This window comes from Piliocolobus tephrosceles, chromosome 4 (assembly GCF_002776525.5).
Source record: "Piliocolobus tephrosceles isolate RC106 chromosome 4, ASM277652v3, whole genome shotgun sequence".
In the NCBI taxonomy this organism is placed as follows: domain Eukaryota; kingdom Metazoa; phylum Chordata; class Mammalia; order Primates; family Cercopithecidae; genus Piliocolobus; species Piliocolobus tephrosceles.
Window position 1 is genome coordinate 77782526 of NC_045437.1, and position 22755 is coordinate 77805280.

General features: G+C 38.7%; 1 protein-coding gene across 2 annotated transcripts in view; it reads left to right on the top strand.

Annotated features, from left to right (window-relative positions):
- The window catches only part of RASGRF2 (Ras protein specific guanine nucleotide releasing factor 2), a 273755-nt gene that overhangs the window by 127294 nt on the left and 123706 nt on the right, over nucleotides 1-22755 (top strand). For both annotated transcript variants that reach the window (XM_023214960.2, XM_023214961.2), the window contains exons 9-12: nucleotides 243-361; nucleotides 6515-6675; nucleotides 7973-8039; nucleotides 8533-8669. In XM_023214960.2, the coding sequence (XP_023070728.1) occupies nucleotides 243-361; nucleotides 6515-6675; nucleotides 7973-8039; nucleotides 8533-8669 (484 nt within the window). The remainder of the gene's footprint in view (nucleotides 1-242; nucleotides 362-6514; nucleotides 6676-7972; nucleotides 8040-8532; nucleotides 8670-22755) is intronic.

Here is a 22755-nt window from a genome sequence, read left to right on the forward strand (position 1 = left end):
AGCAGACATGCCCAGGATGCTGGTTATTGCTGACCCATTTACTGTTTAGAATCATGAGGCACACTGGTGTTGCTTTGGGTTATGGCCTGTTGAAGCCTGGAAAGATCCAGTCTATTTCCCCCAAAGCCCCGGTTCAGTCAATATGAGCTTGAAACCGAGCTTCTCAGATGGAGCTCTTCTTTGCCTACATGCTAGGGCAACAGAAAATCTCTTACTGTGATCCTGTCTGTGTTGTGTCACAGAGTAATGCACGATGAAGTCAGCGACACTGAAAACATAAGGAAAAACCTTGCCATCGAAAGAATGATCGTGGAGGGCTGTGACATCTTGCTGGACACCAGCCAAACGTTCATCCGCCAAGGTAAGTCCTTGTGAAATGGACCCGCGACCGGATGCGCTGTGCGGCTGTCACATGATCTCGGCGCACCCCGGAAGGCGTTCTGAGCAGGCGTGACGGGTGCGGTGCCCGCCGGACCCCCCCCACGGCCTTCGCCGAGGCGGTGGTTGAGGCCCACCTTTGTGCTGTTTCTTTTCAGGGACCATGAAAAACAGCAACACAATCATAGTAAAGCACGAGTGGGGCAGGCAGTTACATTCTGACTGGACGCTCCTCCTCAGCGGCCCGGACATTCTCTGCAGCTCCAAGGAGGACCGGTCGGCCTGGCCCACGGCCGTGGCAGTGCCAAGTGCTGACGATACCCAGGCCAAGGCTCAGGAGAAACTTGCGTTACTCAAAGCCCTTTCACATAAGACTGGGGACCATGTCCGAAGTGAAAACAGCTGTCTCTTGTTCCCATTTTTCATCAGCACTTCTGGATCCGCCCCACACGATATAATTTGATTCAACTGGTAACTCCCGTTGCCAGATGAAATGTCTCTGATGGACCCTTGCCACGCTTTGGTAATGCAGGAGCTGTCGTGTTTGCGAAGTGTGCTTTGGGGGCATCACTGGATAAATTAAGTTTTTGAAGAGTTGAAGGTATTTGTGCCGGAAACTGGAGAAGCAACAGCCTGACAGTGCATATTTCTCCTCGGCTGTTATTTCAAAATGCAAGACGTAAACCACATCCCAAGTTATTTTGTTAGTGCTTAGGTCCTCTGGGGAAGGGGAGAATGCCTCAGGCAGTTGATTTGAGACAATATATTGCACAGATTTATAATTTTGAATTTGGTGAGAAGTGGAACATAAATTTGGAACTCAATCGTTAATGTAGTTTCTGTTTATAATGTGCCAATATCATCTGAAGATATTTGTGTTGCCATTGCCTACCATAATGTACTGCTTAAAATCTCTTTTTACCTCCTCAAGAACAAGACAATGTTTTGTGCACATTAATTTTTGCACAGACTACTTTAAAAGTTTAATGCATGCCATTCTATTTTCCATTATTTATTTACAAGGAGAAACCACATATATGTTAAAGTTTGGGGGTATATTTTAGGAAATTATTCCTTTTTTCATTTTTGGCTTTAGATATTCTTTTTCCTTTAAATATGGGTGGAATACAATGCTAGCAACATCAGGCCCTTGTAATGCCTCCTCTATTCCTCTGCACAGACTGTGTCCCCACATTGGCTTCCTGCCTGCCAGCCTCTGTGCCTTTACCTGTGCTGTCCCCAGCCTGGGGGCTGGGTATGTCCTTATCCATTCTCTTTTGTGCCTGTTGAAGGTCTGCTTGTCCCACCAGGCTCAGATCAGATACCTCGAGGGAGCATTTTACAATTTCCTCTTCTTCCTCCTCCCCTCTCCTCCCTTCTCCCCTCTCCTCCAGTTAGAATGGATTTTTCCCTTCCGCTTGTTTCCAAGGCACTTTACCCTGGTGCATGTATTTCATCCTCTTGTGTAGAGGTACTTGCTTGTGTGCCTCTCTGTTCTGGTTACTGTCAACTCTGAAGGGCAACGCTTAGGAATTCTCTCTGCCTTGCCTTGTCTAGTATGATGCTTTCTATTACAGGTACCTGGAAAATGGGCATTGAATTAAATTATTTATTGAATTGTAATTATGACTGTAAAGTGTTTTATGTTGTATTTTTCTTGTATTGGAGTTCGCTGAAAATGTCTACTAATTGACTTGTGCTTGATAGTATGTGAGAATAGAGACAAAAGTTTCTATAGCGTACAATTTCTTAAAGGATTTTTGATTGGGAAGTATTATTATCCATAAACATTTACTATATTGCTAAAAAACTGTAAACTTTTTTAGGTCCAAGCTTGAAAAAACCTTCAATAATGAAAAATGCTGGAAGGTCAAATATTGAATGTCATTTTTTTTTCATTGCAATTGGAGAGAAAACAATCATGGACAATTTCTCCCTTTATTCATGCCCATATGTTATTAATTCCTTCTTATGTACCGCATGTTTAAGGCACTTCTGTCAGCTATGAATGTTTCTGGTATTATTGTGTTGATGTCAATCAATATAAGGATTTGCCTTTTAGCAGTATTTTTCTGCATGTGTGCTTTGGTTAGTTGTTTAAGAGTTATACAGTAAAGCTGGTTTCTAAAATCCAGACCTTAATCTGAAATTAGGAAGTAATACAATCGCAGACAATTTGGAAAGTTTGCATTGTTTTGCTTTGGTTACTCCTATTACCACTTTTACATAACACCCTTAATGACTTTAAGACCCATTGAGGTGTTTTTAAAAATTATTATTTAAAAAAATTTTTGAGGGATTCTTATTTTCTATGAAATGGTCTACAATTTATCTCTAAAGGTGCTAATATTTGTGTTAATTACTTTTAGGGTTGATATGTGGTCTATTTCTGTGTGTGTGTGCGCGCACATGTGTGCATGAGGTTTCCACCTTGTGTGAATTTTTATTCATAAGAACTAGAAGGCCGGGCGCGGTGGCTCAAGCCTGTAATCCCAGCACTTTGGGAGGCCGAGACGGGCGGATCATGAGGTCAGGAGATCGAGACCATCCTGGCTAACACGGTGAAACCCCGTCTCTACTAAAAATACAAAAAACTAGCCGGGGGAGGTGGCGGGCGCCTGTAGTCCCAGCTACTCGGGAGGCTGAGGCAGGAGAATGGCGTGAACCCGGGAGGCGGAGCTTGCAGTGAGTTGAGATCCCGCCACTGCACTCCAGCCTGGGCGGCAGAGCGAGACTCCGCCTCAAAAAAAAAAAAAAAAAGAACTAGAAAAAATACGTCATCCAGATCATCTGAAAAGGTCACCTTAGAATAAGGGCATCAGCAACTCTTGAATGTTTTCTGATGGGGATTTAGTGGTTGAAATAATGAAAGTTTTATTGTAAATGGTTTCCAATTATTAGTCTGATGGATAGGATACAGAAGACTATATTAAAGTAATGGGCTGATATTATCATTGTTTTCTAAAATCTATTAACAGTTTGTTGAATAAATATGTGAGTGTCTGAGGCAATGATAGGAAAACAGTCTAACTGCATCACTGGAGGTCAAATCCTGTCTCCCTTGCTTCCTTGCTGTGTGATATTGGGCAATTTACTTAACTTCTCTCTGCCTCAGTTTCTTCTCCTTAAATTGGAGTTAATAGTAGTAGCTATCTTTTAGGATTGTTTTAAAAATGAGCTAACGCTCACAAAAGCACCTAGACTAGGACCTGTAAGATTATGATAAACTTTAAAAGCCAAGATCCAAATTTTGTAATGACTTCCTATTTTCAATAACATGAAATATTTATGAATATTTAGTAGAAGATAAAGGCACTCTAAGTTGACATTTTGTATAAAATCTATTATGCATTGTGAACAGTGTTTTGTGGAAATGTAAATCAGGAAAATGAAATATAGGTGACTGAATACAGGACTAAGTGCCTTGAGAATAAGACATGGACATTTCTGATATTTTAATCATTCCTAGACTCTAAGGCATGTGCTTTCAAAATTGTAACTTGGGGTCTAGAGACAGTTATATCTTCTCAAATGCCTAACCCAATAAGCTGGAAATGGCTCTTCATTCTTTTTCATTACTCAGTAGGATTAAGAATAAGGGGCATAGTCTTGAATGCCATTCTGTGGGAATGAAGTGATTGAAATAACAGAAATTTTGTTGGAAGTTGACCCCAATTATTAGACAGACTGATGACCAGGATGCAAAGAATCATGCTATAGCAATGATCTGATGAATCACTAAATGAATACTAAGTATTTCTCTAATTTGTATTAGCTAGCGAGGAATCCTTTCTTCATATCTCATAGCTATGTTGAAACATCATGTCAAATGCAAGAGAAAATGTGAAAAAATCCACTTAAAATGCTTTTTCCAAATATGATTATTTCACAAACCATAGTGTTGCAATTTCTTACTTTTAATTTAGATATGTACATTTCTGTATGTACCTAATGTACACAGTCTCCTATGTCTCCCTCCTACTTGGATATGAGGTAAACAATTATAGATTAAGCATATTAGTGTATGGTTGTCAAGGAAACATTAATTTTTTTTGTCTCACAGCTGAAATCTACAGTAATTGCTAATATAGGAGCTAACAGTATATTCTCTAATTTCTTTCTAAATTGTATTTATTTTTATGTACTCTATAATTTCTGACATAGAAAATCACTAAATTGCTAGAAGCATTTACTAACGAACACATTATTATTGAGTTTTCACAGCTTGCTTATAGCCTTTCTGAAAATGACTCCCAAACCTATTTGTCCACCAAGCTTATTTGTCGAAGCCTCAGTCTTTCACTCAGCCGTAACTCATGGACCTGATGACTCATGGCCCCCATGGCAGAGCTAGAACTTACTCTCTTCCTGTCTGTCTTCTTTCTGAGTCTTATATTTTATGTGGCCGAATCCCCTGGCTACATCACTCACTTCTCACTTAGGCATGACCTTAGGCAATCTGCTTAGCCTCAGACCTCAGTTTTTCCATCTGTGAAATGGGAGGCATTGAACCACGTCCTCTGCAAGGCCTCTGGCTGTGATTGCATCCTGAGCCCCATGAGCAGAGCCTTCTGCTGCTATGACTTGCTCATAGACTTCCCTAACTTCTGCCTCCTGCTTTCCCCTGCCTCCAGTACTTTATGTCATTACTTGCTGCCTGGGCTACCAGCCAGTTTGTTCCCACCCACCTCACCTCCTTCATTCACTCTCCTCTTGCCCATCCCTTTGTGGGAGTCAAGCCGTCTCCTGGCCCATTGTTCCCTAGTCCCACACCCTCACCCAGGACTGCTTCCTTGCTATTCTTTAGGCCCAGAATAGCTGCCTACTCTGTGTCTGTCAAGCATCCCACTGCAGCAGTCACCGAAATAGACAGTGTGAGATCCAGGCGTGGAAACTTGGGTCTCTTGCCACCCTGTACACCTTTCAATCTCTGTTAAAAAGTAGATGCAATTTGCAACATTCATATGTTAATATGAACATTTTGTGACTCACAATCATAGTTTTACCAACTTATGTATATATATTATTTATATGAAGAACTTTAGTGGTGTTTTTCTGCTTATTGAAATAATTTGTGCTCATTAAAAAAATCAGGAAACTAGAAAAATGTATGAAGAGGAAAATAAGGTTGTCTACAATCTCATCTCTTAGTAATGACTGCTGTTAATGTTCAAGGGTTGGATTTGCACTTAATGATTCTTCTGAGGGTAATATGAGCCTGCATAAGGCTGCATTTGGGGTAGGTGGTAGGTTAAATAAATGTAAGAAATATGATTATCTCAGGGCACTTCAGAAGTCAGAATCAAGAGGTTTGCAAGAATCTTTGTTAGTACTTTTTGGTTTGATATTTAACTTAGATTGGAATTTTATTTTTGGGGTGGGGGAGATCGCTATGAGGGTGAAATCGAGAAATAATCAAAGGCAATGTTGGTATTATAAAGTCTGTGTATAGCTTCTCACATTAAATGGAAGGTAGTTTTGCTCATAGGAGTATACTGGGTATAGATTTTATGTGGTTTATTTTCTGTTTAAATTTTACAAATAATTTTTATCACACATAATTGAAATGTAACTTGAAATAGGTGTCCTTTAAAAATAGTTCTTAGCTAAATTTCCCTGAATTATATAATTTATATATTTTTATAATATACATGTACATTCTATTTTTAAAATACAAGGTAAACTATATTAATATGCTATTTATCTACCTTCTGTGCTTCAGGAAGAATGCATTGCATTTGCTTTTTGTTATGTTATTATATTACTCTATATAATTATGTAATATGTATATTATTAAACACATAAATTGATTGGATCAGATCACTAAGGACAGATGGCAGAAGTGCCTCATTCGTTGAATTCAATTTTGCCTTCTTTCAAACTTATTTTCCAGTTTATAGATGAAGAATCAAGTCTAAAGTGTTTCACAAAAATATTAGGAACAGTTCAGCCCTTAAAATACAATGCATTGTTTCTTCTGCTCAGACTGGAAGAGAGTTACTTGTTCTGATGATGTGTCACATAAAATCAATCCCTGGTATTTTGGGAAACAGGTCTTAGTGTTTATTGCCATGGACATGGTCCTCACTTGACAGAATTTTAATTGCTGTGTATTCTTCATTTTTGTAATCGCCAGGTTCTCTTATTCAAGTACCTTCCGTTGAGAGGGGGAAGCTTAGTAAAGTTCGCCTGGGTTCGTTGTCTTTGAAAAAGGAAGGAGAGAGACAATGCTTCTTATTTACAAAACACTTTTTAATATGCACAAGAAGTTCAGGAGGGAAGCTGCATCTGCTCAAGGTACTGGTTTTCCATAACTGTTCCACTGATCTTCCAAGCACTTACAAGGTATTGAAGTTAACTCACTTGTGACTTTCCCTTGCTTGGTATTATCATAAAACAGATTGTCATGATTGCATAACGAGTGAGGTCATGTGCAGTTACCAACTCTGCCATTTAATTCGTTTTCATTTGAATTCAGAGTAATAGAAATGTATTTTAAGTATGCATCACCATGAAGAAATACAATTTAAATCATAACCTGGACAAAATGATGTACTATACTGTATCTGTATAGTCATATACAAAGTTATATACTAGTTGACAACTACTGAGCTACAAAAATCTTGTCAAATTGCTACAATATACCAATGCAATATTTGCTAAATGCTATTTTATCTTGCTCTGTACTAGGAGTCAGCAAACTATGGCCCATGGCTTAGAGCCTGTTTTTGTTAATAAAATTTTTTGTTTTGTTTTGTTTTGTTGAGATAGGGTCTCACTCTGTTGCCCAGGCTGGAGTGCAGCGGCATGATCATAGCTCACTGCAGCCTCGAACTCCTAGGCTCAAGCAGTCCTCCTGCCTCAGCTTCCTAAGCTGCTGGGACTACAGACATGTACTGCCATGCCCATCTTTGAAAAAATTTTCGTAGAGACAATGTCTTGCTATGTTGCTGTGACTCCTGGCGTCAAGTGATCCTCCTGCCTTGGCATCCCAAAGTGCTAGAATTACAAGTGTGAGCCACTGTGCCTGGCCTGTTAATAAAGTTTTATTGGAACACAGCCACGCTCATGTCTTTGTGTCTGTGACTGCTTTTATGCTAAAGTGGCAGATCTGAGTAGTTGTGACAGAGATCATATGACTTGCAGAGCCTAAAATATTTACTGTCTGACCCGTTACGGAAAAAGTTTGCCTATCTATACCCTTTTTTATTATTGCTTACAAATATTATTCAACACCATGATGACAGCTTTCTACTGCTTCAGCCACTTCCTGGTTGGTGAGTTCAGCCCTTTGCTAAGCTGCATTACTCTCTAAAGCCACTGTGGTGCCATCTAAGTCCCCCATCAGCTGACTTGCTAAATTGTATAAACAACTGAGTGGGAGTGGGTTGAAAAGGAAGAATTTTACTGAAGTTAAATGAGTTCACTTCCTTTTGCACGTCTAAGCTTAATTTTGTACTCTATGAAAAATTATTTATGATGCAGAATTGCTATGCTTTCTTCTATGGCAACTTGAATATAGTGTTTACAAATCAGAGCTTCCCAATCTACACAAGACCTTCAGCGTCTTCATGAAAAATTGGTTTGTTTCCAGACAGGTGGGGTTCTGTCTCTAATAGACTGCACATTGATTGAGGAGCCAGATGCAAGCGATGATGACTGTAAGTCACATTTGATCACTTAGGATTCTATTAGAATTAGAGGTGGGAGAGAGGCTGAGGATGAACTCCCTAAAGTCATTTATATATGAACCATTTAGCCCATGAGCCTTGTTAAACTATCTTTGGGAACTCACATTTTACTGAATTTGTTTTGTGATAGTGACTATTAAGTGGCAGATAGAAAAGAAAGAAGAGTTGAATTAGAGTGTTGGAATTCTATAAATCATGGGAATTAAAAAAAAAAAAAAAACCATGAAATCAGAAGGAAACCAGGATTGTAGTCTCAAGTAACCTACTGACCTCAGCTTCTTCATCTGCTTATGAGCTTAATAAAGCCCTCTTCTTGCCTGAGAAGTACGATATTGGTGAAATGAGAGTCCCAATTTGAGTGCAAATGGACTGTATAAATTGAATGATGTGAAGGCAGTTATCACTCTTTTTTTTTTTTTTTTCTTGTATTCTCATCTAATTGTTTGACTTACATGTGTTCAAGCTAAAGGTTCTGGGCAAGTGTTTGGGCACCTGGATTTTAAAATAGTGGTGGAGCCTCCCGACGCTGCCGCCTTCACTGTTGTCTTGTTAGCGCCCTCACGCCAGGAGAAAGCTGCCTGGATGAGTGACATCAGTCAGGTAAGCAAGTGGCTTTTGCCAAATTTTTGTTTTTTAAATTTCACAACTTAAACTTTTGGAGATAGTTTTTGGAGGTTTTTTATTTTTATTAAAAAATTACACTCAGTTGCTATGGTCACTGCCATAATCACTATGTAAGCTATGATCATTATCATTGTTGTTGTTGTTTGTTCTTCTCCTTAAGGTTAAAATTTGCCTGAAATGTAGTAATTGGATTTTAGTTCCTGGGCATTTTACACCAGCTGCAAATGTAATCGATTGTGTTGAACAGTATTGTTATACTAATTTATAGTAATAAATTCTCTAATGGCTCCACTCAATATTTTGCTTATTTGTTTCTGAAGTAGAATAATGCTGAAAGATACAAAAACAGCCAACAAGGGCTATGGCAGGAAATCATGAATTAAAGAATCAAAAGAGACACTGTCTCTAATATGAAGCCTGAAAAGGAGCTCCTGTATTTCATATATTAAAAAATTAGGGAACAGAATTGTTTACCTTTCCTTGATCGGCAGCACCCAGTTAGGGAATTGCTCCATTTATTTAGGAAATAATATGATTTAGAATATGTCAAAACTAGGCATGATTGAACTTGGGCATTCTTATTCAAGCTCCATATGAATTTTGGCTTTGAAGGGGGAAAGTGTTGCTATGTAAGAAAAATATTTTTTAAGGACTTGATAATTATTTTCAAAGTTGTTAACTCAAAGAAACCGGGGCACATGGAAAAGATATATATTGTAGTTTTCATACTTATTTTTGGAAGAGCTCAGAGTAATTTATATGTAAGACTTAAGTGGAAACATGAATTCTATCATAGTTCTTCGGAGTTAGTTCCTTTTTTTTCTGAGTGACTGAAAATTGAGGTGAAATGGAAAATGAATGTCAATAGTAATCATTTTTATTTGTCAAAGAAGTTTTACAGACTTAATCTCATTTGACGCTTACAATAGTATTCTGAAGGTAAGCAGAGAGAAATAAGTTTAGTCCCATTTCACAGGTGAGAAAACTGAGGTCTGCAAATTTAAGCATTTGTCAAAAGCTGCTCAGCTGCATTGAGTCAGAATGTAAACCTAATCTGGGTCTTTTTTTCTGTTTAGCACTCTAAACATCCTCTACAAGAGTGCCTTATGCTGGACTTTTACTTATATACCCTCAGGATGGCTTCGATGGCAAATAAATAGCTAGAAGAGAAGCCATTTCTTTTCTGCCTGAGAAGGAAATGAAAATATGGGATCTTCCATTTTTGTGGAATTGCATCCTTGTGGTGATTTATTCATACTTTCATTAGCTCTATGCTATATCAATTAATAGCCTATTAAGTTTCTCCCTATCTGTACCACATCTCTTACTATATGAAACTCTGGATCATTCACTGATTCTACGAACATTTATTGAGAAATCACCATGTGGTGTCAGGTATCGTGCAGGTACCAGGAATACCACCGTGGTTCTTGCTCTCAGGGAGAATAGGCAGGCTCATAGGGAGCAAAAGGAAGGAAACAGCTAAATGCAACAAAATTGTGTGCGTGTTATGAAGCCAAGATGTGTAGGAAGAATGGAGAGAATAGGAGTAAGCAAAGATGTTTTTCCACCGGCTTCTGCCTTCTACCTTATGATATAATTGGGGCCCCTAAGATACAGACTTGATAGAAGCTCAGGTGACCTTCCTTAGCATGACTGGGGGGGCATTGTTAAGAGAGAAAGACGCTTGGAGTGTGTGAATGATTCTGTGCCTGTGCCTTTAAAGAAAGGCACCCAGTGCTTTGCCTGTCACTAGCAAAGGTCTAAGTGAGTCTTTCCCTCTGCTTAGACGTTAAGGTAGAAATATACAGCTTCCTCCTTATTTCTCCAAGATGCTATGGCTATTATGCTGCTTAGCAAAAAAATTGTATTAGATTATATCTTCAATGGAAGGAGGCTAACCAAAAGTTCTATCTTTTTTTTTTTTTTTTTGAAATGGAGTCTCGCTCTGTCGCCCAAGCTGAAGTGCAGTGGTGCCATCTTGGCTAACTGCAAACTCCACCTCTCCCAGGTTCAACTGATTCTCCTGCCTCAGCTTCCCGAGTAGCTGGGATTACAGGTGTGCACCACCACACCCAGCTAATTTTGTATTTTTAGTAGAGACGGGGGTTTCACCGTGTTGGCCAGGGTGGTCTCAAACTTCTGATCTCAGGTGATCTGCCTGCCTTGGCCTCCCAAAGTGCTGGGATTACAGGCATGAGCCACTGTGCCCGGCCAAGTTATATCTTTTTTAGTGATGGGGATACCATCACACGAGATGAGTATGGCCGACAGAGTCCTGGCATTGTGTGGCTTTGACACTCGTGGTTTCATTCGTTCAACAAATATATTTATGCAGTGCTATATGCCTGGCACTGTTCTAGAGATTTTTGACATATCATGAAGAAAAGAGACAACCACAACAAAATTTTCTTTTTTTTTTTTTTTTTTTTTTTAGAGACAGGGTTTCACCATGTTGACCAAGCTGGCCTTGAACTCTTTTTTTTCTTTCTTTTTTTTTTTTTTTTATTTAAGTTCTAGAGTACATGTGCACAACGTGCAGGTTTGTTACATATGTATACATGTGCCATCACAACAAAATTTTCTTAACCTTTTGTAACTTCCATTCTAACGTGGGGAAGACCAAAAATAAATGATAAGGGTAATAACTAAGTATATACTATTTTATATTAGAAGGTAATAGGGCAAGGTAAGAAGGATTGGGCTGCTGAAGGTGGGTGGGTTGGTAGAGTTTCTAAATGGTGGTCACCTCATTCTGAAGGAGACTTTTAAACAAAGGCTGTAGGAGGTGATGGAGATACCATGTGAATATGTGATGCCATGTGAGAGGGAACAGCAATTGCAAAGACTGTAAAGTAGGAGGAGGCTGCGTGTTTCAAGGAATACCATGAAAGGCAGTGTGGCTGGAGTAGGGTATGTGAGAGGGAGAATAGAAAAGAAAAAGAAAGTCAACGAGGTAACGGGCCAGATCAAGAATGCCTTTCTATGCCAATGAAAGGGGCTTTGGCTTATACTCAGTCAGATGAAAGCTATTAAAGGATTTCAGCAAAGGAATGCCATGAACTGTCTTAGGTTTGGAAAGGATTGCTGTGGCTGCTGTGGTGAGGATGGGCTGAGGGCAGAGGGCAGGAGTGGAAGCAGGGAGGTGAGTGAGCAGGCTCCTGCAATAGTCCAGGCAAGAGATGTTGAGAGCTCAGGCCAGCATGGCAGGAATGGAGATGGAGATTAGGGTTCTGAGTCTGGATTCATTTTGAAGGTAGAACCAGCAGAGTTTTATTGTGGATTAGAGTTGGGATGTGAGAGAAAAAGAGTGAAGGATGACCTCAGAGGTTTTGGCCTGAGCAACTGGAAGAATGGAGTTGTCATTACCTGAGATGGAGAAATCTGCTGGGAAAAGAGATTTGGAGGTGAAAAGCAGAAATTTACTTTTGAATGTACTGAGTCTCAGAAGTCTGCTAGACATTTGAGTGGAGTTGATAAATAAGCAGTGGGATATAGAAGTCCAGCATTTAGAGGGGGTCTGGGTGGAAGATACTACATCATTTGGGTGGTATTTAAGGCTGTGAGACTGTTGAGATCACCAAGGGATTATGCGTAGGTAGAAGTAACAGGGCTGCAGACTGAGAAAGGGGTCAGGTCAGGGATAATAGTGAAAAGGACCAAGAAGGAACCACCAGTGCAGCCAGAGGACAGCCAAGAGGATATGGTGTCTTAGCAGCTGAGTAAAGAAAACATGTCAAGGAGGAGGGAGTGGTCACGTGTCAACTGCTGCCAAAGGCTAAGTGAAGTAGTGATTGTTCTAGTATACTTAGTGATTTTGCTGGTGTGGGGTTTGAATGGTAGGTGGGTAGGTGGTAGGGACAGAGTGCTGTGCTCTTGGCTGAGCCTAGTCAGCTGTCCAGAAGCCTGTATCTCAGCTGGCTTCATTCTCTGCTTCAAGCATTTTCCTTTTATAGGAGAGATTACATATCCATTCATAGAATTAGTCTCTCAAATGTATTTCTGGACATATTCATTATTAAGAAGATAAGCTTACTGAATGTTTGAAATGTCCTATTTAATATTTTATTGTGTATATGTGAAAATATGGACACAAAAATGAACTAGAAATATTCCCAACACCCAACACACTAAAATGTTTATCAAAATAGCTTCCACAGATAACCTATGTTAGAATCACGTGAGGACTGTTTTAAATGCAGATTCCTTAACCCACATTCCAGATGCCATTCTAAACTCCATAAGCTCCATAGATCACTTCTGTACGATTAAAGAACCTCTGTCCTGAAGAATGAACTGTTTCCATCTCTAAAGTCTCCACAATCTCGCTGTATAGAAATAATTGTACAGTTTGCGTCTCTGTATACATACATCATGTTTGCTCTTTACCTCATTTGCTTCTTTCTATATTCCTGTAAACTCTTCATATTCATATTGGCTATCTATTATTCATCTGCATTATATTCAATATATTCAACTGTATCAATTTACTACTTTTATAGCTTTTTCTGAACAATTGAGCATTGAGTATATGAACTGTTTCCAAGTTTGAGGATTAATATATAATGAGGTGCTAAACATCTTTGTGTGGGAGTTTTTCCCTTCTTTTAAAGTCCCTTGTTGGTGTATAGACTATAAGGCTGGTGTAAAAACCCTGATCATTCTCCTTATTTTATGATTCCTGGTGTGACAGACTGCCACAGTTCCTTCACGAAATATGTAAGTTGTAATTTTACTACATCATCAACAAGGTACCTATGTAATTGTCTTCTAAGTCTTGCCAATGTTGAGTTTGTCACATTTATCACATTTTTCTATTTAATGGAAAAGTGTTTTTGCTTTCTAGTGGTTTTAATTTACATTTCTGTAATTATCAATGAGATTCACATTTTCTACTATTTCTGTCTTTTTATACTGAATAGACAGTAATTCACTGGCACTACCCTTATAGACTAGGGAAGTGAACATTTTCTTTCTATTTAGATTATGAATATATATGTTCTCCATTATTTTGTCTTTTTAATTTTTGTCACTATTTTTCTTTTTTTCTATTCTCTTCCTTTTTTTTTTTTTTTTTTTTTTTTGAGACGGAGTCTCGCCCTGTCACCCAGGCTGGAGTGCAGTGGCATGATACAGCTCACTGCAAGCTCCGCCTCCCAGGTTCACACCATTCTCCTGCCTCAGCTTCCCTAGTAGCTGGGACTGCAGGCACCCGCCACCACGCCTGGCTAATTTTTTGTATTTTTAGTAGAGACGGGGTTTCACCATGTTAGCCATGATGGTCTCGATCTCCTGACATCGTGATCCACCCGCCTCAGACTTCCAAAGTGCTGGGATTACAGGCATGAGGCACTGTGCCTGGCCACTATTTTTCTAAATCTTACTTTTTCTGGCTTGATTTGAAGCCACCTTGCTAAGCTATTGTATTGTATTATACTAATCATAGGTAGCTCTTTTTTTAGGATGATAAAGTGGTTCCTGAGTATTGCTACAATCCCAGTTTCCCATAAGAAACTCTACAAAACTTAAGACTTTTAGCTTTGCCAGGTCTCTCTCTCTCTGAAGCTGTAATTTTTAGAAGGAACGATTGCTTGAATGATTAATCACACTCTTAGTTACTCCAGTAAGGCCATAATTAACTGTTGGCGCCTCCAGCAAAAAGTACAAGTGGCTAATGGTCTCAACCAATAATTCTTCCCGTTTTTCATCTATTTATAGGGAATGATTGGAGGCTGAAGATTTGACTATTTATTTCAATAAAGCACATTCATTTGTGCTTGTCTCACTGTCATACATAATGGTTTATTAAACAGATCCACTGTAATTATGGCTATTAACTAAAATGCAGAATTAAAATTTATCTCTGAGCTTCTTGGTTTGGATAGATATCCCAAAATATAGACCTGTGTAGACAAATTTGTAGCACCCTGGACATGCTTTCTCCCTAAAAATAGCTTCTCAGAAATCAAAAGGGAATTTTCTTCTTCAACATAAAAAGGTGAATTTAAAAAATTGACTCTAACCTTTCTTGCCAGTACTTAGAAGTATCAGGAAGGTGGAAAATATGGTAACACAATAGACCACTGGTCTTTAAATAGGTACTGCCTTAAGTAAGACCCTGAAAAACTCTTGGTGGAGAAGTCACTCTCAATACTTGTCCAAAGACCAGCTGCTTCAAAATCACTTGGGGCTTTTGTGAACATACGTATTCCCAGATCCCATTCCACCCATTACAAACTGAACTAGACTATCTATGATCTAGGAATCTAATTTTGTTCTCCTGTTAACTTCAAGGTTTATTGTAATTCACACAAATTCAAGATGACATTAAAGATATCTGAAACCCTGCTTATTTGAATATATTTCTTAATTAAGAACTGTATGTAGGCATCACTTCTTCCCAACAACCAGGGTACACGCTTATATAACCATAAATGCATACCACACTTTCCTCTGTAAGTCCGTTCATGTACACACTCACGTTTACCAATTCTATTGTAGTTAAACTTTTTTTCTAGAGCAGAACTCTTTCTTCATTGCAGCATTACTCCAAGTCCCAAATGGAAGGAAGATAAAAGCAGAATGCTCTGGTTGAAATAAAGTTGGTAGACCTAGAGACTCCAGGAGCCATTCTTTTTTTCACATTCCTGTTTGTGCAGCCTGGGGATGTCCCTGAAGTCTGGGGATGAGGAATGCATTTTGAAAACCAGTCCCCTATTATAAATACATCATAATAAGATCTATCTATCTGTCTATCTATCTATCTATCTATCTATCTATCTATCTATCTATCTATCTATCTATCCTCTCTCTCTCTATCTCTCTCTCCATCCATGCATCTATCTATCCATCCATCCATCTCATGGATAGATTAAAGGTTGTGTGCTAATTATCAAAGACCTTTTTATATAACTTCAAATATGACTATTCATTACATAGTCTTTTGAGGTATGGTTTGGATTGAATATATATTTTGTTCTCCTGAAACTTGAGTGAAAGTAAAAATTTCCTTTTATTCCTAAAATAATTTTCAGGCTTGACAATGACTCAGAAAGATTTATGAATGAGACTTGACACTGGATAATGAGATGTGCAGAAATGGTCACATAAATCTCCTCTTTTGAGTTTAAAACATTTATTTCAAGTTCCAATTCTGGTAGTATGGAGAACTAAGCTGATTTAGGTCCCCTCTTGCTATAAAAACAGAAATGTTTAACACCTAAAATCAGTAAAATTAAAAAATTTTAATGTGTAGGTATATTTACAGGTAGGAAGGGAAATCTCTTGTTGCCAGAAACAAGGGAATTTAAAGTCAAAGACTTACAGACTTGGGAATGGTTTTAGACTAGATATTAGTTCCGTGTCCTAGTAGTATTAACATATAAAGAGGGCAAGAGTTGGCCTAAGGCCCATTAATCAAGTTCTCTATTTAAAGCCTGGGCATTGTAAGGGTATTCCCTTTGTGGAACAAGAACCTAAAAAACTGTACCCTTTGACCCAAGGAAAGAAAGAAAGAAGTTTGTCTTTGTCTTGGGTTCTAAGTTTTTAAAAATCTTCTTTTTAAAAATGAATGTGGCCAGATGCGGTGGCTCACGCCTATAATCCCAGCACTTTGGGAGGCTGAGGCGGGTGGATCACTTGAGGTCAGGAGTTTGAGACCAGCCTGGCCAACATGATGAAACCCCATCTCTACTAAAAATACAAAACTTAGCCAGGCATGGTGGCACATGCCTGTAGTCCCAGCTACTCAGGAGGCTGAGGCAGGAGAATCACTTGAACCCAGGAGGTGGAGGTTGCAGTGAGTGAAGATCATGCTACTGCATTCTAGCCTGGGTGACAGAGTGAGACTCTGTCCCACAAAAAGAAAAAAAAAGAATGCGTCTCTGGCCTACAGATTTGAAATCAGACTTATTCACATGGTGTAAATGCCAAACTGAGAAATTGTTTTAAAAATAACTTTTAAATGTTGAAATCCCAAGCATGCTTGCAGCCCGAAACACAAAGCCACTCCATTAGCAACACTTATACAATCTGGGGCTCATGACGTGTTCAAATTAAAAATTACAAATCTTGTGAGTAAATTATTTATCATGAGTGAGACTTAGCAGGCATGGATAGCAGTAGAATTAGCACTACAAGAACCTCAAGTAATAGGGTGACAACTTGGAAAAGACCATAAAATAACAAGGCTTAAAGTATAATAAAACTATAAAAGAAAGAAAGAAACCATAAGGAAAGAAGAGATCACTATGCAGAAAAACCAGGCTGACCTGTCAAAGAACCATGTAGAAAAATCTAAAACTAGAAACTGTAGGACCACAACATTACATATTCATGAGAAATTCATTGAAAATTTATTAAAGACAGTGGATCAACCATAGCTAGTGAGATGATTAAGAATCAGATAATATATATAGGTATGTGGTTCTATACCTATATATAGGTATAGAATATAGGTATAGCTATATTTTATGTAACTATAGATAGAATGCAGCTATATTCTATATAGCTATAGAGAGAATGTAACTATATAGAGATAGCTATAGAATATCTGTATTCTATATAGCTATATAGAATATAGATCCTATATTCTAGGAAATTACCTCAAATACAGCAAAGAGAGATAAAGAGATGGCAAATATGAGAAAATCAGATGGAGGATAGAGTTAGAAGGCCCAATATACATTTCTGGAATGAGAATTGCAGAAAGAAGGATTTGAGGGAATAGAAAAGATGCAGTCTTCAAAGAGAAAATGAGTAGGAATTTTAAAAGTGGATGAAAGATACGAATCCTCATACTGAAGAAACATACCAAATTCCAAGCTACATAAACTCAAATAAAAACCTCATCTAGACACGTCGAGGTAAGACTATAGAAGACAAAGCACAAAAAGAAAAATCTCAAAAAGTAAAAAGATTGCCTTTGAAAAATTAAAAGATAGGGGCCGGGCGCGGTGGCTCAAGCCTGTAATCCCAGCACTTTGGGAGGCCGAGACGGGTGGATCACGAGGTCAGGAGATCGAGATCATCCTGGCTAACACGGTGAAACCCCGTCTCTACTAAAAATACAAAAAACTAGCCGGGTGAGTTGGCGGGCGCCTGTAGTCCCAGCTACTCGGGAGGCTGAGGCTGGAGAATGGCGTAAACCCGGGAGGTGGAGCTTGCAGTGAGCTGAGATCCGGCCACTGCACTCCAGCCCAGGCAAAAGAGCGAGACTCTGCCTCAAAAAAAAAAAAAAAAAAAAAATTAAAAGATAGGAAAAACCTTTTTCACAAGGAGAAATTTGTAATAGTCACTGTATCTTTGTTATAGCAGAAAATGAAAACTTTTTAAATGTGTACATATATGAGATCAACTAAACTGTAATTTATGTTTATATAGTGGGATATATAGCAGTTAATATGAATGAACGAACTATGCATATCAATATGAACAAATCTTAAAAGCAATGTTGTGTGAGAAAAATACAAGCATCTATATAAAAAATTTAAATGCAAATAATATTGTACTTTATGATGGGCAGATACACAAATATATAGTAAAATAAGAAACAAGGAATGAAAGAAGGACAAGTGGATATCCATCAGCTTCAAGATAGTCATTGCTTCTAGAGTAGAAAGAGCCTATTGGAATGGAAAAAAAGAGGAGGATTTAACTATGTTTATAGTGTTTTATATCCTTTACAGAAAAATAATGATCTATAGAAAATATGGGAAAGTGTTAATATTAGTTAAGTCTAGTGGCTGGTATGTGGATGGCTCATTCTTTTACATATATTTGAATTATTTCATAATAAAAAATAAAAACATTAAGATGAAAAATAAAAGTCTATATTCTTTTTTGCCTATATCTCCTAAATTTCAAACTATAAATTCCTATATTTGTGAAGAGAGAGAGAGGAGAAAAAAATGAAGGCCTCTTCTTTCCTATTTCGTAGATGAATAATTTATTTAAAAAATAAATAGCTTAATCGTAATAAAATTCTTCACCCTTCACTTTTCATCTTTTTTGTGATAATTTTTAATGTATTATTTCCCCTTTCCAATTCTCTTTTGTATAAATACATGGTTTTTCAAGTTAAATATTACTCCAGCCAAAGTAGTACTCTGTGTATTCATATTAGGTACGAAAAGCCAGATTTATTTTATTTTTTCTCTCTCAAATTTTATGAAGTATTCTGACTAAGCTGTTTATATGTAACACTGTAGCTGATCAAAAAATGTCTCAGTGTGTCTCTTCTGTTTTTCTCCACAAAACCTTTCCAGATCCTGGAAAACAGAAGAGACACACAGCTAAACTCTGGATTGGCACCATAGATGAAGGATGAAGGAGGGGAAAGCACTTGCTTCTTATGTTGGGAACAGGAGAAAAAGTTCTATTTCAGCTCCCTGGAGTGGGCTCATCTCTCACTCCTTGGCACTTGGGTCACACATCATGGCTTCTGTTGTGGACTATGGAAGCTGACTGTCTTCCCTACTACTTTCAACCCTGTAGAGTTTCCTGGGCAAGTGAACTGGGCAGATTGGTCTTGAGACCCCCTTCCTCTTGGTTCCCTCTTTCAAAAAGCAAAAGCTGCTTCCCTTCTGGTTTCTAAGAGGAGGGAAGTAGACAAAGTCAGCCCCCAGGAAACTGCATCTTAAGATACTGTGATTGTGGGTATCCTGTAGCTTTGCTGGGCTGCCAGGTAGCTCTACCCTTCCATTCTCTGACTGTTGGTGCAGGTAGGATGACAAGCCCTTTGAACTCATCTCCAGTGGTACATTTCCTGGATTTTCAGACCCAATTCCTGTATTCCCCAGGGGTTTGGACTATGAATCCCTAAGAAACGAGTTAAATCTCTGCCTTCTGACCCCCTGTCCAGGACGAGACAGAGATGCTTCTTTATGACCCAGGTCTGTGACTCTGGCCACCTCCAGTGCCCGTCCCCACCTTGTCTGGGCTCCACTTAAATAGGGTGGTTGTCTCTGAAGCTGTGTAGGAGCTCTGGCCTGAGTTTAAGTGGTCTCCCCATTACCTCACCTCTGTTCTTGATGGTGTAGTCATTCTAAGGCTGTCGTCTCAGTAACTATGTTATTTGCTTAGAATATTGAAGGAAATCGAAGGAACATTGTTCATTTCCCACAGGTCTCACCAAACACCATGTCTACTTTCCCACTTTCTGTGTTGGTTCCCCAAGGGGCTTCCTTGTTGTGATTCAGAAACACTGAGAGTGAAAAGAAGTCTAAGGAATAGCTAGAAAGGTCGCTGGGTGAAGGAGCACTTACCTTTGTCAGTGTGCAACCCCTCTCCCCATCCAATCCTTTTCCTCATTACCCCACCCCCCGACCCTGCCACATAGCTTGGGAAGAACAGGGATGATGTTAATCAATTTTGTCCCCATCGGGATTAGGAAAGTGAGTTTGAAGTGGCTTGCCTTACTCATCTTCAAAGCTCTTTCATATATTACTTTTCTTCTCTTTGTCCTCATTTCCCAGTACTTAGCCCGGTGTCTTCACATAGTAAGTACTTGATAAATGCAGTTGTAAGACAGACATTTAGTAAAATCCCAATGCCATGTAATCAATGCGCCTTCTTGGTGCTCTTGAGAATTCAAAACATTGACTGTTTAACTTTGTTTAAACTCTGGGTGATTGGAAAGACATTTGGCTATGTTTTATTACTTTTAAATATATTTGCATCAGAAAGTTTAAAATTGCCTTATAACCATGGCCATCTTTGATTTTACCTTGTTTTTTTCTCTTGCTTTTATTCAGTAATTCATCAATTGTTGTTATTCCTTTCTTCAAAATATTTATGTCCACCCTTTTCTCTTCATTCCCACAGTCTGCCTCAGGGGAGGTATGAATCATTTCAATTACAGACTCAATATTCCGATCATCCCTTGGGTCTCCATTCATTCTCACCTCTTTTTCATTGAATGAATACCACCATGAAGTCAGTTTAGATCTTTCAGCATAAGGGAGCTGCTTAGAAACCCTCATTAGCTTCCCATCTGCCCATAGGATAAAATTAAAATTCAGGACTCCCTTCTCCGTAGCCTGCCTCCAACTGATTTCTCTGTCCTCTCTCTTACTTTCTTCATTATGAATACATGCACCAGCCATCCCCATCTCTTCATTCTTCCATGTACGTCCCCCACTTTGAAACAGGGCCCTTGATGTGTATTTTCATCAGGCCCTGACTGAGAGCTTTCCCATAGAGAGGCAATGTGGCCTTTCTTCGGGCACAAGAAGATACCCCACTTACTAGCAGCTTGACTTGCTGATTGAAACACTGACTCTACATAACTGGACACACAGGATGCAGCAGTTTCAGGATTTGTGGGAAAATACTGTTTCCAACTTCCTGATGCTCAAGACTTACATTAACTAGGATAAGAGAAGCAGCATCTCTTCAGTGTGAAGAAGAGCAGCCCGTGCTCTTTTCTAGAGAGTGTGAAACCTCTGCTTGCAACCAGACCAGCAGAGGAAGGATGGGCCTCTGGGTCACATTCTTTGGGGTCTACCACAGGGTTGTATGTTTGGAATTGTACTTTTCAACTGTTTATACAAAACAGTTTGCCAAAACTTGTAGTTATTTAAAGATATTGTTGGCCAGGTGCAACAATATCTTGTGGCTCAACAATACAGGTGGCTCACACCTGTAATCCCAGCATTTTGGGAGGCGAAGATGGGAGGACTGCTTGAGCCCAGGAGTTCAAGGCCAGCCTGGGTAACATAGCACGAACCTGTCCCTACATTTAAAAACAAAACAAAACAAAAGAAATCTCAGTGTGGTAGCACACACCTGTAATCCCAACTACTCAGGAGGCTGAGGCAGGAGGATCACTCGATCCTAGGAATTTGAGGTTACAGTGAGCTATGATTGTGTCACTGCATTCCAGCCTAGGCAACAGAATGAGAGTGTCTCTAAAAAATAATAATAATAATAAGATATTGTTGAGGACATTGTTCACTACATTATTCAATATTTCTCTTGATGAGAACCCATGAGATAATTGTCCTGTCTGGTCCTAGACTAGGATTAATTGACCTTCTACTCAAGTGTGAATTTCGTAGCTAACACTGAGACCCTCTTTGAGTTGACTACTCCATAGCCCTGCTAATTTTGAGGCCCACTTCTGGCAAGTGCTCTCAACATAAAGTATGTGTGGTGGCTTCATTTCAGGCTTCGTCTTATTGTTTGCCATCCTTTATCTAAATCTCCTCTGATTTTCTCACTTATCTTAACTTTGTCTTATTATATGTGTTTTTGTAATCCACTTGTGGGATAAGGTAGAGCATAAATTCACATATAAGCAAAAATGGCCAAATTTATGATCGATGATCATAATTATTTATATAAAAATATAACTCCAAATTACTTCCAGATGCTGTAGCTTAAGGAAATATATTGAAGGGGAACTTAAAAATATTCTACTTTCTTCCCACAGGTGGCATCCTTTGTGCTTTGTAGTTGAAGTAATGGCATAAGATGTGAGGAAAACAAATTTTTAAGGAAAAACAAGTATGAACATGGCTGAAATACTAAGTAGACTGAATAGTCAGAATTCCAGTGATCTAAAGTTTCTTACCTTCATATTCACTCTTTTATTAGAACACTGGTGTTTAGGGTAGACCCTGAGTTCAGGACCTATGTGAGATCACATTGCAATCAGCTTCACTGCACTATTTAATTATAGCCACAAAGCACTGTATAGTATCATAGGGACTAGAAGCAACTTTTTATTTTAAAAATTGATTATATTTTTTTCATTTTCCTGTTTTGTTCAAAGGAAATATGTATAATTCAAAATAAATTCTTCTCTAACCCAAAATAATTGCAGAGGGAAAATTTAAATTGATAAGGCATAGATTAAATAATGAAGGCAGAGAAAATTAGCACAGCTTCCTGAACTCTCCCTTGGAAAAGAGAAAAAGATGATACATGGCTTTAAGCATGCCAGAGACAGGAGAAATTACACATGGTCCCTTCACCAAACAGCCTTAGTATCAACAGGGGCTGCCAGAGGTACTAGTAAAATGGGGGAATTTATTGGAAAGAATACCTAAGAAGCAGAGGC